Genomic DNA, 15000 nt, shown 5'->3' on the forward strand with positions numbered 1-15000 from the left:
TTGCCCTTTTAGCCTCACTTGATGAGGCTCTGAAGGTGTCAAAACTCAAGAGGGAAGCTGGCTAAGAGGTGACACCACAGTGTAAGCACCCCACACGCTGACAGTGACAAGTGTGTATCTAGCTGTTTCAGAATAAGCCAGTGTACTCCAGAATAGGGTGCAGTATGAGCACCGAGGAGGCGAAAGAACTGGTTGTGTCAGGGAAGGCTTCCTGGAAGAGGTGGCTTCCCCCCCCAACTCTACCCCCACCCCACAGCTAATACAAAGCATGTACTCTGTAGACTCTAGGTTCTCAAAGTGGGGTCTCCAGATGGCAGCATCAGCATCACCTGGGAACTTGTTAGAAACGCAAACTCCCATGCCTCACCCCAGATCTACTGAATCATGAACTCTGGGAGTGGAACCCAGCAATCTGTATAACACTTCCTCCAGGTGATTCTAAGATATGCAAGTTTAAGACTCACTGCTCCAGGCAAACCAAGCAATCCACAGACATGTCAGATGTAGGATGGGAAGGTGCAGAGCTTACCATATCTTTTCATTCAGATCTTTTGCCTTTATTTAATTATCATAGAGATCCAGTGTGACAAGGTGATCATCCCCATTTTACAGATGAATAAACTAAGGCTCAGGGAGACTGAACAGTCGGTCTCAGGTCCTGAAGCGGTAAAGCGTGGAGCTGGCATGTGAACTTGGGACTGTCTGACTCCTCCCACTGCCTTATGGGTCCCAACATGCAAGACACTGTCCTAAACTTCTACGGCAGAGAAACCGCCAAGGAGCTAGTGGGAAGACAGATAAGTACCTGAAATAAGTATGCTGAGCACTTTTTGAGTCATGTGTTTGTCTTTTATCTTTGCTGGGAGGCAGACCTGGCTGAGCCCGGGACACCGCCTGAAGAGTAACTTTCATGGAGACAAAGCTTCAGACGGCGAGTCGAAATGACTTAGTTTCTCAAGAAGGTCTGAAAGATGCCCTTCACATACCCTGCTGCCATCTGGCTCCTCCATCAAGCTCAAGAGCTGCAGTTACTTACTTCTCAGACACAAGTGCAAATTATTAAACACATAGCTGTTACTCTACTCACTGGGTTAAAAGGAAATGCTGGTCATTCCCTGTGCATGGCCTGACTGGCTCTGCCGTGAGGTCTCCAGCTGTTCCCTTCTCCGCTCTGAGCCTTAGTTTCTCCAGACGGGGAGGGAGAGTGGGACTCTATGGTATGTGGACCCCTCTCTGTGCTGAGGGCCCCTCTCATGTGGCAGAACATGACCAACCAATGGGATGGCGCTGGTTCCCGCCCAATCCAATGAAGGCAGGAACCTCCAGGACCCAGTCCCCTACAAAATCCTTGGCTGGAACCATTTCAGGTGGGAAGCCACCACCCAGTAACATATCCCAGTGTAGATGTGGCAGAAATTAGTGCAAGTGAGATGAAGGGCATGCGACACTTCTTGAGGGCCATGGGAGGATGAGAGCTCCAACCACATTTCCTGCAGCATCCTGGATCACACCAGGGAGCCCGGGCATTTGACTGGGTTAGGGCAAGGGCTCTGGAGTCAGAGCTGGCAGGTTCAAAGTCCGGCTCTGCTGCTGACTAGCCATGACACCAATATCTCCCAAAGAGTGCTGCAGGAGTGAATGAGGCAGTGCTTGTAAAGTGTTTAATAGAACACTTAGCTTCTCTAATGACTGGCAGCTGCTGCCATTACAGTTGTCTGAACAGACCCCCTTCCACTAAGCTTGTCAAGGTGGCCCACCTCCCGCCAGCCATGTGCTGCTGTCTTCCTGTGCTGCTGTCTTCTCCAGGGTGGCCTCCCCACCTCCGGGAGCCCCGGAGAAGCGCGCGCCCTCAGCCGGGGCGCCCCCAGTGCTAGCCGAGAAAGCCCGGGTTCCCACGGTGCCCCCCAGGCCTAGCCACGGACTAGGCCCCCAGCCAAGTTATTTCTTCTCATGGGACCTGAGCTTCCTTATCTGTAAAAGGAGGAAACTAACCTCCCAGAGGGTGATTGTGAGGACGGAATGAGACAATGCACACAGCAAGTGCTCAGTAAATACTAGCAATGACAGCACTAGCGCCTTCCTGATGTGACACCCATCAAGCCTCACCAAGACCCCTCTGAAATGGGAACTATTGATCTCACTTCCCAGGTGAGGAAACTGAGACTCCCAGGACAGGTTCATTCTCAGTCCTCACACTGGTCCTTCAGAGATGTGAAGACACCAAATCCATGCCACCCCCACCCGGGTCTGCTTCTACCGGCTATCCACCACAGCTCCTTGGTCCCTGCCTGTGGTCCCCTCCCTACATGGCCACTTTCTGCTCCGGCTCCATTTGTCCATCTTGCAATCTGTGCCACAAAGCCCAGCAGCCAGGTAGACCTGCCACACCAACCTGCACCACCCCCAGACACCATGACATCATCTGAAGGGGACAAGGGTCCCCTTCCCAACATTGAGCAGGGAGGGCCACATAGGCCTTGTGTCAGCCCAAGCTGCATCTGGGGTGGGTGGGTTGGGATAGAGCAAGAAGGCCATTTCTAGACCCACCTGCCGGCCTTGCAATTTGTTGGTCACTGTGAAGACTCCCAGGGTGATTCAAAGTAGATCAGGAACAGAGTCTAGCCCACTCTGGAAGACAGGTGTCTCTGCCAGGTGGGAAGGGGGCTGGTTGTTTGATGGAGGTCATACCACCTCTCTGTGTAGGCAGAGCTCCAGCCCCAGCCCACTCCCTGCAGCCAGTAGCTAGTGCTAGAAACTGACTGGGCATTTGTCCGATTGGGATCCGATAAATGGGAGTGGGAGTCTGGTGAGGCCATAGTCAGCTTCCTGGAGGAGAGCAGGCAACAAACACCCAAGGCTCCTCAGACAGCTCCAAGTATTTCTCACCAACAACTCCCTGAATCCCCAATTAAATTCCACGTTAGCCATTCTCAGAGATGGGGTAACTTTCATTCCTAAGAAGTTGAGGTCACTTCACACACTATAAAAGCTGCTTTCATGACAACTGGGAAGTGATAACTGAGCCTTCCCGTGGTGGCAGCGCCAGCCTGATGAGATGGGAATGGAGGCGCTAACTTCCAGAAACATTGCCTGAGAAGGGCGCTCTGGTGGAGAATGCTGAGGCAGTGCCTGAGAGGTGCCTCTTTTCACAAACGCAATTTGGGACAGCACTTTGAAAGCTGGAAAGCACTTCTGCTTCATAGATGGATGGAGTTAATTCAGCCATCTTCCCCTCTCCCTGTCTCTGACCAGCATGCTGGGGTTCTGATGAAATGAAGCCTGGATGCGTCTCCAGAGCTGGCTGCAGACCGACCTCCCAGTACACACCCTCCGTCAGAGCCCTGCCTCACTCACGCTGCTGCTTGCAAACCCAGTGCTGGGAAGCTCATTACACACATTGCTGTCTAACCAAAATTCTTACCCTTTACCTGGGTCCTACATCCCTGTGACTCCCCCTCTTGACAGGCCCAGGTCTGTCCCTTAGAGGCCCCCATACTCTACACCCTTTGGAAATTTGAAAGCATCAATCCCATTCCCAGACCAAGTTTCCCCATCTAGGCCAAGCCTGCAGAATCAGCGAATATAAGGGGTGAAAGGAGAGGGTAATGATTTTGCCCAGCCAACTCCATCCCATACAGCTCTTCCTCCAGCTATGGATCCTGCACCCCAGGCTCCTAAGACTCAGCACAGAGTCCCAGGAGTCAAGAAAAAACTGCGTAGGGCATTTCCAACAGTTACTATGCTAAGGATGGGGCCCCGCCAAGTGCTGCCTTACCCACTGACCACACCAATGAGTACACACACTCGCACACATGCAGGTGGACATACACTGTCACATGCACACACAACACTGACTCAGGTACTCAGGTGGGGGTCCTCACCATCATTCCCCGGCAGCTGAACTTCTGGGCTTACACACGGGACTGTGGTGACACATCAGCAATCCAACCAAGCTGCTTCAACTCGCCCTCATCATCTGAGAGGTGGCCCACCCACCTCTCCACTTTCCCTCCAGTAACAGCAAACAGTGAGGATGCTTCTTGCCTGCCCACACTGCACCTGATAGGCTCTGTCCACAGACACAGGGAGAGAAGCCTGGTGTCCACAGAGCCTCTCCAGCCCCTGGTGAGATGGCCTCCTCCTTCTCTGTCCAGGAGGCAGAACTGAGCCAAAAACTGCTTAGGAAAAACACAGCAGCGCCTGCCCTGGAGCAGGACCCATAGAAGCTGGTGACCGGATGAGACACAGACCTGGATGTCTATTTTCTATCAACAGCCCAATAATTCAGATTGCTCATGACACCTGTGATGGCAACTCTGCCACACAAAACCCAGGCCAAAATGGACGCTTATAGGCTCAGAAACTCATTCTAATGAGACAGTTCTATCTGAGACCTTTATGAACTCTTCTATCTGAACTCTTTGTGAACAAGAGTTCTAAACTCTTTTAGAACAGTTTAACTCTTTTCGAATAGGAGTCCTAAAACCACCTTTGGGCAGAAGCGGGGAAGTTCTGGCCTGAGAGTTCTCTTGAAAGATGATATCCTATAGGGGAAGTACTTCTCACTTTCACAAATCACCTGAGATTTTGTTAAAACAGATTCTGACTCTGTAGGACTGGGATGGGACCTCAGACCCTGCATTTCTAACCAGCTCCAGGTGATGCCGATGCTGCTGGTTCAGGGACCACACTTTGAGTAACAAGATGCCAGACTAGACTAGAGCATCAAAGGCAAGGGCAGCCCCTGAGTGGCCCGCAGATGGTCAGTCCAGGGGAGGGTGAGGTCCCACACCTGCCTGTGGTGCTACACTATAATGTGAGCCCTCGGTGTCTGGGAAAGTTGCCACATGAGCCCTTTTAGCCCTTTAATCAAACTCGTGTTTGCAAAGAGCAAGCTCCTGGGTGGCCCCAGTTCCTCCCATACCCAGAGAAACACAGCCCCTGATCAGCCGTGCCCAGGGGACAGTCCTTGGATTCCTTTGGTTCAAGGGAATAGAAGAGGCTGTAAATGCAGAGGGGAGACCTGGGTGGACCCAGGACCTCCAGCCACAGGATGACTCTTGTCTTTGGCTTTCAGCTAGGGGCTGGGGCTACAGAAAGGTGACGAGACAGGCTGTCCTTGATGAGCTCACAGCCTGGCAGGCGAGACCAACACCTACAGAACTAACCCTGATGTGGTGTGAGAAATGGTCCTGCAGTAATGTGTACATGCAACTCGACAGGCTCAGAGAGGCAGCAGGAGTCTGTGGGGTGCATTGCTGAGTCTGTGGGGAGGGCTTGGAGAGATGGTTATGTGTAAGCTGGGCCTCAAAGGAGGCACAGGATTGTTCCAGATAAGACAGGCAGGGAAGGGCATTTTAGCTAGAAAAATGGGATTTGCATAGGGCATGCTATATCCAAGGAACTGTGAGTAATGTGTACTGAAATGGCTACAACAGCAATTAAGGGGCCTGGGATAAGGGCACGGCAGAGGCCTCACTGTTCAGGATTAGAAAGGGAGGAAGAGTCTAGTCGTATGTGAAAAAAAAGGGAGATTTAAGGCAAAATAAATTTTAAACAAATGAATAAGTTTCCCTTTATGACTGTCAATGTGGTAGGAATTAAATGTTACTCACTCAAAATTACATGCCTAAACTCTAAGATGTGTAAAAACTGTTTGGCATCTAGCTTTTCATCTCTTAATTAGACACAAGCATTTCTCTAGGTAGTTATGAACTCTTGATAAACATCACTTTTTAGTGGCTGCACAATAAATATTCCACCATAGAGACGCACAGAAATCCAATCCCCATTGCTGGACATTTGGGTTGCTCTCAATTTTCCATGATTATAAACAATGCCTTTTCTGAATTTATCATAACTTTGGCATCATAACTTCCAAGGAGTGGGATTAGAATACAAAGGTATGCGCTTAGGTTTATGACTTAGGATGCATGTGCCCAAGATCACTTTTCAAAAGGGCTGTGAGAGAGGAGTTCTAGAATTGTGACCGATACCCACATTCTAGAAAAGCAGCCTTTGAGTGGGGAGGAAGGGGACACTCAAGTCACTCAAGGAGCTCTTGGCCAGGGTACAGTCACCTGGGAGGAGCTGGGCTCTGCCCACTGCCTATGCTCTGTTAGTGGGTGCATGCTGAAGCTGGGATAGGAGACACAGAGGCCCTGTGAGCTGTGCAGGCCTAGCTCAGCTCCCAGGGGTGGATGGGGTCACTGAGCCCGCTCAGGTCCAACAGGAGCTGCTGTGCACACTGGTTTCCTCTCACTTTCTCAGAAAGTTCCTTCTGAAAACTGAAATCTTGGCTTCAGTGAGCCAGGGCATTATCAATAAGTAGGACCAAGGCAGCCAGACAATGAGAGCATCTGAGCTGTCCGTCTCTGAAGAGTGCGGAGGCTGGAACACCGAGACCCTGGAAGCCAGGCCCAGAATTTCTCCTTGGCCTGGTCTTCCTTTCCTCACCACTCCCTTTCCTCTGCAGCCTATACCTTTGAGGGTACTGAGAAAAAGGACCACCCAGCTGGATTACTAAACAGCCCTGGAGTTTGTCCTGAGCACATGCTGGGACCAAAGTGAGTGCTGAGCACGTCTTAGCAGCTGCCTCCTGAGTGGGGTCAGGGCTCCTTACCTGCCAAGGCTGGGATGGTGACCCGGTTCCACTCCCAAGGCTGGTCGTACTCATCGGCGGGCCTGTCGTCATCCTGGGGCAGCTTGCTCTCCCGCAGCCGGGGGCTGACTGTGCACTCCGAGTCCGAGTCAACACTTTGGCCTTCGGGTTCATAAGGGGTGTCATATAACTGGATACCTTTATGCTGGGACCGGACACTTTCCTGCCTCTGAAATTCTGCAGGCAAAAAGCAAGAAAGCAGAGATGAAATGGATGTTGCAGTATGTGCTTCCTCACCTGGATTCCCACCCGGAAGCACCACAAACTCAGAGCTGCCAGCGGGGAGGTGAGGATGACACAGAGACAGGCCCCTGTTTGGGTTTTACCTACCCTGCCAACCCCCAATGCCGGGTCTCTGCTTTTCCTGAGCCAAGGCTCACAGGCTCACAGACCTAATGACAGCCCTGCCTCCATCCACTTGTGAATCTCAGTCTTAAGAGGCAGAGCTCAGATGTGAACATGATGCTCCAGGTGTGTTCCTGACACCCGCCCAGAACACACAGAGCTTCTGACCCCTTGCTTCATAGACAAGCTGGGGTCTTTCCCTCTAGAGCAGTTCCTTGCCCTCTTTGGACTTTCAGTCCTCATAGGTACAAGGAGAAGATTGGGCCATGCAGTTCCCACCAGCTCACACATGCATTTAAAAGAACCAATAAAAGCCTCCCCAAGGAGACCAGAGGCCAATTTTCTCCACGGCAAAGCCCGAGTGACCCTTTCCCTTTTCTTCTATCTCCCCCAGAGCATCTTCTAAACAGACTGAGCTCATCTAGGGATCGGAGAGGCTGTTCAGCTTCACTTCTGAATAAAGAAAGAAAACTCTTAATCTTCTAAAGAAGATGCTAAGACCTGGCACCGGTGTGGGCTGATGGGTAATTGCCTGTCTAGATGAGGTCTCAGACAGGAGGTGCTCCTTTTGGCTGCTGCTCAGTCCTGGGAGGCCAGTGGTAGCTGGAAAGATGGATGCTAGGATGCTAAAATTAGGCAATTCCTGGTCGAACAGGGAAACTTGACCTGCTGTTTGATCATAGATACTACGTGCATGGCCCAAGTGGGGAATGTGGGGAAGGTTTACCATGGAGGTTGCTCTCAGGAAGCTCACTGTTCCCAGCAGACACAACATGTGCCTAAATTACCATCATGCTTGGTGTCGAGGGGGGCTCAGTGCAGGGCTGGGCGTGGCAGGGTGGGAGGGAAGGGAGATGGCATTTGAACTGTCAGCTCTGACAAGTGGAAACACGAGAGGGGCAGTTTCCTGGTTGTAGGACCAAGGCAAGCCAATGCAATGAGGCTGGAAAGAACGTGCTTGCTGCCTACTTTATTTTTTATTGTGGTAGAATACATGTAATAACATTGACCTATTCTATTCTATTCTATTCTATTCTATTCTATTCTATTCTATTCTATTCTATTCTATTCTATTCATCTGAGATGAAGTCTCACTCTATCACCCAGGCTGGAGTGCAGTGGTGCAATCTCAGCTCTCTGCAACCTTTACCTCCTGGGTTCATGCAATTCTCATGTCTCAGCCTCTCGAATAGCTGGGATCACAAATGTGCATCACCAAGCCTGGCTAATTTTTGTATTTTTAGTGGAGATGGGGTTTTGCCATGTTGGCCAGGCTGTCCTCAAACTCCTGACCTCATATGATCTGCCTGCCTCAGCCTCCCAAAGTGCTGGGATTACAGGTGTGAGCCACTGCCCCCAGCCAACATTGACCACTTTAGCCACGATTTATGTACAATTCAGTCGCATTAGGTACATTCACACTTTTGGTAATCTTTGCCACCATCCATCTCTAGAACGTTTTCGTCTTCTCAAACTGAAACCCTGTACCCATTAAACACCAACTCCCTATTATCCCTCCCCAGGCCCCACAATTACCCTTCTACTTTCTGTCTCTATGAATCTGATCGCTCTAGGCACATCCTGAATAACGTGGAATCATTCAGTTTCATAGTGTTTTCAAAGTTCTTCCATGTTGCAGCATGTGTCTGACTTTCTTTTTTGGGCTAATAGTCCTTGATTATGAATATTCACTGTCATTGTTGTCTGGAGCACCAGGTCCAAGGAGGTGAGGGAGTAGAGGTGAGGCTTGATGCAAAAGGGGTTGAGGACTATAAGTGAGCTCAATGCTCTCTTGAGGCCTTCCCAAAATCAGAGTTCTGATGGCATAAAGATATAGCAGAAGCCACGGGAGTTATGCTCCTTGAAGAGCAGCTGATAAAATGCACACAAATGACATCAGCCCTTCCGAGCAAAAGAGCTGCTTTCAGACTGGGCTTTATGATCCAGGGCAGCTCATGTGGACACACGCCCTGATGAAACAGAAGCCAAGAATGCTGTGCCCATGATCATTAGTGTTTACATGAATTAACTTTATGCTAGTATTTCCCAAACTTTGTTTAGTCATATGACTTCATGACTTGGGCCATTTCTGCCTACCACTTGGGTGGCAGTAGTAACTGGGTGGTTACCATTTTTATTTATCTTGCCTCACTTTTTAGATAAAATAAATTCATTTAAAAAGTAGACTTTAGATCACCATCCCATGAGCCATTATTCTTTGCCAAAAATAGATACTAAGCAGAATGAATGAGAACCACCGAGGTAGGTGCTGATGCCTGCTGGGAGGCTGAGCGTGGGGCTTACTTTCTCTGCTGAGAGGGGAGATGTGTAAGTGTTGGAGAGCTGGTGGGAAATGCAATCAGCAAACAGACACTTTCTCTGGCAAATATGAATAATTTTCTCTCTCCGGAAAGAGAAAGAATAAAAAGGGAAAAACCTCCTCACCATGTAGTTCTCAGGACACCTAATATCACATCTATGAGAAAATGTCCCATACTCTGGCAAACACAGCTTTTACTGGGTCCCATGAGTAAACTGGGATCATTATTAGTTTTGAGGATGATGCTTCCTTTTTTACAGAAGGAGAAACAGGAAAAGAGAAGGGAAAAGCTATCGAGTGGTAGGACTTTGTCACTTTAAGGTGAAGGCCAACTGTTAAGAATGGTGGACAACTTCGTAAATCACTAAATCTACTAAACTATCTGATCTGCTACTTACTGCTTTGTAGGGTCCTCATCACCTGCATTTGTCTTCCTCGATTCTGAGAGTGAAGTCTAGCTTCCTGTCTGCAGAATTATGGGGGCTGAGGATACCGCAGCCAAGAAGGCACTGACCTGGGAAAACGACCTTCCTCTTCACCCTCCTTCACAAAAGCAGGACTAGCAACCACCCCATGTACTCTACAGATGATGAAGCACTTTTCATGCAATTTGGCATTTAATCTAAAGGAACCACAAACAATTCACAGATGTACTTCCTGTTGGCCCCCCGATAACCAGGAGTGCTTTTGCTCACTCTCGCTACAACAAGATACTCAGTGAATGTGGTGGGATAAATGAAAGAGAACTGACAGCCAGAAACCACTGTTTACTCCCAAATTCCAGATACTTTATGAAAGTCCCTGACAGCAGTGATAAAGGATCTGGGACAATATGCCAAATGCATAGTTTAGTGTTAACAATATTCAGAAGAGACGGATATTCTACATAAATACCAGCCTTAAAGGAAAACATGTGCAGTGAATAGATTAGCTATTAAATCAGAGGGACTTGTGTACACACCTCTCATGCAGGATTTACTGGTCCAGAAGCATCTGCGCCTTACCAAAGCTGGGCGAGTAATGGCATGCAGTTAGAGCAGAGGATGTTCTAACGGTAAAATTAAAACAAGCCTTCCCCCATCTTACACGGTGAATTCAAATTTTCATTACGGCCTCAACAATAGGGAACAGTTAAGTAAATTATGGCATGTTAACTGGATGGAATATTAAGTAGCCATTAAAATGATAAATCTGAAGATTATGTAGTGACATGGAAAAGCATGCATGAAATTATGCTTAGCTAACAAGTAAAATACAAGATTTTTTACGAGTGGAGGGCAAAGCATAATGCAGGCTTTCTAAACAAGTCTCAGGCAATGTGAGCAGGACCCCACAGGGAATTCTGCTCCTTGCCTGGGCACTGGTAAATACTAACATCACACATTAGGCCTGTAATATCTACACTCTGAAGACAGCAATGTTGTAGTTCAGATATCCACAACACCAAGAGCTGAAAAACCTAATACAGGAAGGTAAACAGCTACTGTGTAGAGGAGAAGGGATTACTCCATAATTATTTTTGAAAGTTGTTTTAAATAATGAATAAAGACACCAGTGCAGAAAAAATGTAATTAAGAAGAGGAACACATGAAAGCAAATATGATTTTAAGCCACAGGAGAGTAAATATGATTTTAAGCACGTTGGGCTTCTAGGAGCTGTGTGTGTTTAGGAAGCCCTTTCCCTGAGAAAATGCTCATTTGGGAGCATCTTCTCTCCTGGGAGAGGTTCACCAACAGCCCCAGGAAACCAAAGGCCCTTGTGCCAGCCCAGCTCGCCAGATGTTGCTGCCTCCTGCCTATCTACCAGGCCTGTCCTCCTTATCAGCTGGGCCAATCCATGACAGTCCAGAGACCAATCTCACAGGGGAGTCTGTGACCATATGTTTTCAATCAAAAGCTATCTGGACATCACCATCTATACATTCATGCAAAATGATCTTTAATATTAGGTGGCAGGCTGTAATTTCATGCCTCTTAGGTAGAAAGCAGAAACATTAACAGACTGGGGGTTTCTGTTGACCTCCGGAGCAGAAAGGTTTATAAGTGGAACTACATATATAGAAAGAACAGAAGAATAAAGTGTTTTCTTTAGAATGAGAGAATGTTAGAATTTAAAGGGACCCTAAGAACTTGCCTGGGCCTGTTCACCAGGAGGGCTAGGCAGGTGTGCTGCCCACAGACTGCGGCTGTGGCGGGGCTTGCCCATGGGAATGTGGAGAAGGCAAGGGCTGGGCTCAAAGAGAGCAGGTGATAATCCTGAGTGGATCTGATGAGGGTTTAAAAGATTGCCCGGTCCACAAGCAACAAGCTATACTTGCTCCAGTGTTCACCAACTTTGTGCCTCCCTGAAACAAACAAACAAAAAACCCTCACCAAAGTTGGGTGCAGTGGTTCACACCTCTAACCCCAGCACTTTGGGAAGCCAAAGTGGGCAGATCACTTGAGGTCAGGAGTTCAAGACCAGTCTGGCCAGCATGGTGAAATCCAACCTCTAATACAAAAATTAGCCAGGCATGGTTGCAGTCACCTGTAAAATTTTTTGGTTTCCCAATGCATAGAAAAGTTATATTTATACTATACTGTAGTTTATTAAATGTGCAATACCACTGTCTTAAAAAAGTAATATGTTAATTTAAAAAATATTTTATTGCCAAAAACTGCTTACAATCATCTGAGCCTTCAGTGAGTCATCTTTTTGCTGATGCAGGGTCTTGCTTTGATGTTGATGGCTGCTGACTGATCAGGGTGGTAGTTCCTGAAAGGTGGGGTGGCTGTGGAAATTTTTTTCATGCCCCTTCCCTCAAATGCGGAAATTTCTTAAAATTAGATAAAATTTGCCACATAGATTGACTCTTCCTTTCACAAAAAATTTCTGTGTAGCGAAACGCTGTTTGGTAACATTTTACCCACAGTAGAATTTCTTTCAAAATTAGAGTCAATCTTTTTAAACTCTGTTGCTGCTTTATCAACGAAGTTTATGTACTATTCTAAATCCTATGTTGTCATTTAAATAATGTTCCCAGTATCTTAACCAGGAAGAGATTCCATCTCAAAACACTTTCTTTGCTCATCCATAAGACGTAACTCCTTGTTTGTTCAAGTTTGATCCTAAGATTCCAGCAATTCAGTCACATCTTCAGACTTCACTTGTAATTGTAGTTCTCTTCTTATTTTCATCACATTTGCAGTTACTTCCTCCACTGAAGTCCCGAACCTCTCAAAGTCATCTGCAAGGATTGGAATCTTCTTCCAAACTCCTGTTAATGTGGCTATTTTGACCTCCTTTCATGAATCACAAATGTTCCTAATGGCTTCTAGAATAGTAAATCTTCTCCAGAAGGTTTTCAATTTACTTTGCCCAGGTCCATCAGAGGAATCACTATCTATGGCAGCTGTAGCCTTATGAGATGTATTTCTTAAATAATAAGACTTCAAAGTTGAAATGAGTCCTTGATCCATGGGCTGCGGAATGGATGTTGTGTTAGCAGGCATGAAAACAACATTCATCTTCCTGTACATCTCCAGCAGAGCTCTTGGGTGACCAGAAGCAGTGTCAATAAGCAGTAATATTTTTCAAAGGAATCTTTTTTTCCTGAACAGTCGGTCTCAAAAGTGGGCTTAAAATATTCAGTAAACCATGATGTAAACAGAGGAACTGTCATCCAGGCTTTATTGTTCCATTCACAGGGCAAGAGCAGAGTAGATTTAGGATAATTCTCAAGATCCCTACGATTTTCAGAATGGCAAATGAGCACTGGCTTCAACTTACAGTCACCAGCTGCATCAGTCTCTAACAAGAGAGGCAGCCTGTCCTTTGAAGCCAGGCATTGACTTCTCCTCTATGGCTCTGAAAGTCCTAGATAGCATCTATTCCAATAGAAGGCTGCTTTGTCTACACTGAAAACCTGTTGTTTTGCCCGATCACCTTCATCAGTGATCTTAGCCAGATCTTCTGGATAACTTGCTGCAGCTTCTACATCAGCACTTCCTGCTTCACCTTGCACTTCCATGTTATGGAGATAGCTTCTTTCTTTAAACCTCATGAACCAACCTCTGTTAGCTTTTCTGAAGCTTTCTCCACTCTCTTAGCCTTCACAGAATTGAAGAATTAGGGCCTTGCTCCAGATTAGGCTTTAAGAGAATTTGTGGCTGGTTTGAGCTTCTTTCCAGACCAAACTTTCTCCACATTGGCAATAAGGCTGTTCTGCTTTCTTATCAATTGTGTATTCACAGGAGTAACGCTTAGTTTCCTTCAACAACTTTTCCTTTGCATCCACAACCTGGCTAACTATTTGGTGCAAGAGGCCTAGCCTTTGGCTGATCTCAGTTTTTGACATGCCTTCTCCACTAGGCCAAAAATTTCTAAGGTTTTGGTTTAAAGTGAGAGATGTGTGACTTTTCCTTTCCTTTGAAAATGTAGAGGCCATTGTTGTGTTATTAATAGGCCTAATTTCAACATTCTTGTGTTTTATGAGGCCCAAGGAGAGGGAAAGAGAGGAATGGCCAGTCGGTGGAGCAGTCAGAACACACATAACATTTACTAAATTCACCATCTTATGTGGGTGCACTTTGTGGTACCCCAAAACAATTATAATAGAAACATCAAAATAGTAAAATAGTAACATATGGTGATCACAGGTCACCAAAAAAGGTATAATAATAGTAAAAAAGGTTTGAAATATTATGAGAATTACCAAAACGGGACACAGAAACACAAAGTGAGCACGTGCTTTTGGAAAAATGATGCTGACAGACTTACTTGACAGAAGGTTGCTAAAAACCTTCATTTTATTAAAAAAAATGCAATATCTGCAAACCACAATGAAGCAATGTGTAATATAAAATGAGGTATGCCTAAACATTTCATTATGGAGAGTCTCAAATATATATTTTCAAAGATGGGCTAGGTGTGATGGCTCACCTGAGGACAAGGCCTTCATGAAGCCCTTGGTAGGAGAGGCAGAGCTCCAAACAGGGACAGACTTCAGCTCAGGCCCCTTAATGGGAACAGACCTGATACCCCAATTTGATAACTAAGAGACAGGTTTCCATTAGGGGAATCTCAGAGGGCCTTAAAGAATTTAAACAGGAGATCATGGTACAGTGATGTGGCAGAGAAAATGGGTACCAGACAGAGGAATAACCGAGGCAGAGGCCCAGGGAATCAGAAGCTTAAGGTGTACATGAGGTTGCTCAGGAGGGTTGGGGACTTACAGGTACCCAGTGGGAGATGATGCTGGAGGCAGATGGAAGTGGGTTTCTGGATGGCCTTAAGTACTGCAGGGCAGCACCCCCAGGAATGTTTAAGGAGCAATGCCCAGGAACCTCTGGGCAGGGAGGAGCTGGGCAGGACACAGGCTGGCACAGACGTGCAGGAGCCTCACTGGAAATGACAGACGCTGACCTGTAGGCCCTTCACTTCTAATTTTCCCAGCTGGGCTTATCTGGGAATTCATACCACTCCCTAATCATAGGGTGACAGAGCTAGGTAGAATTGTATGGCTCTCCATTCCCAGGCCCTGCCACTAACTCTCGGCCCAAGAAACCTCTATTCTGCCAGTGGTGGGCATGCCAGGTGTGCCATCTGATCTCTTTCACATGGCTTTGCAGCCACCAGAGATCTGTGCCTGAGATGCCAGGGTTGCAGGTAGATTAGGCTCAGGGCCCTGGTGGT

The 15000-nt window shown here is 47.3% G+C and overlaps 1 protein-coding gene across 1 annotated transcript in view; it reads right to left on the bottom strand.

Annotated features, from left to right (window-relative positions):
* Positions 1–15000, bottom strand: part of SHB (SH2 domain containing adaptor protein B) — a 151781-nt gene that overhangs the window by 50892 nt on the left and 85889 nt on the right. Inside the window, exon 3 of the mRNA XM_017543221.2 lies at positions 6623–6838. Within this exon, the coding sequence (XP_017398710.1) occupies positions 6623–6838 (216 nt within the window). The remainder of the gene's footprint in view (positions 1–6622; positions 6839–15000) is intronic.

The sequence above is a fragment of the Cebus imitator genome, unplaced genomic scaffold (genome assembly GCF_001604975.1).
Source record: "Cebus imitator isolate Cc_AM_T3 unplaced genomic scaffold, Cebus_imitator-1.0 Scaffold149, whole genome shotgun sequence".
NCBI lineage: Eukaryota > Metazoa > Chordata > Mammalia > Primates > Cebidae > Cebus > Cebus imitator.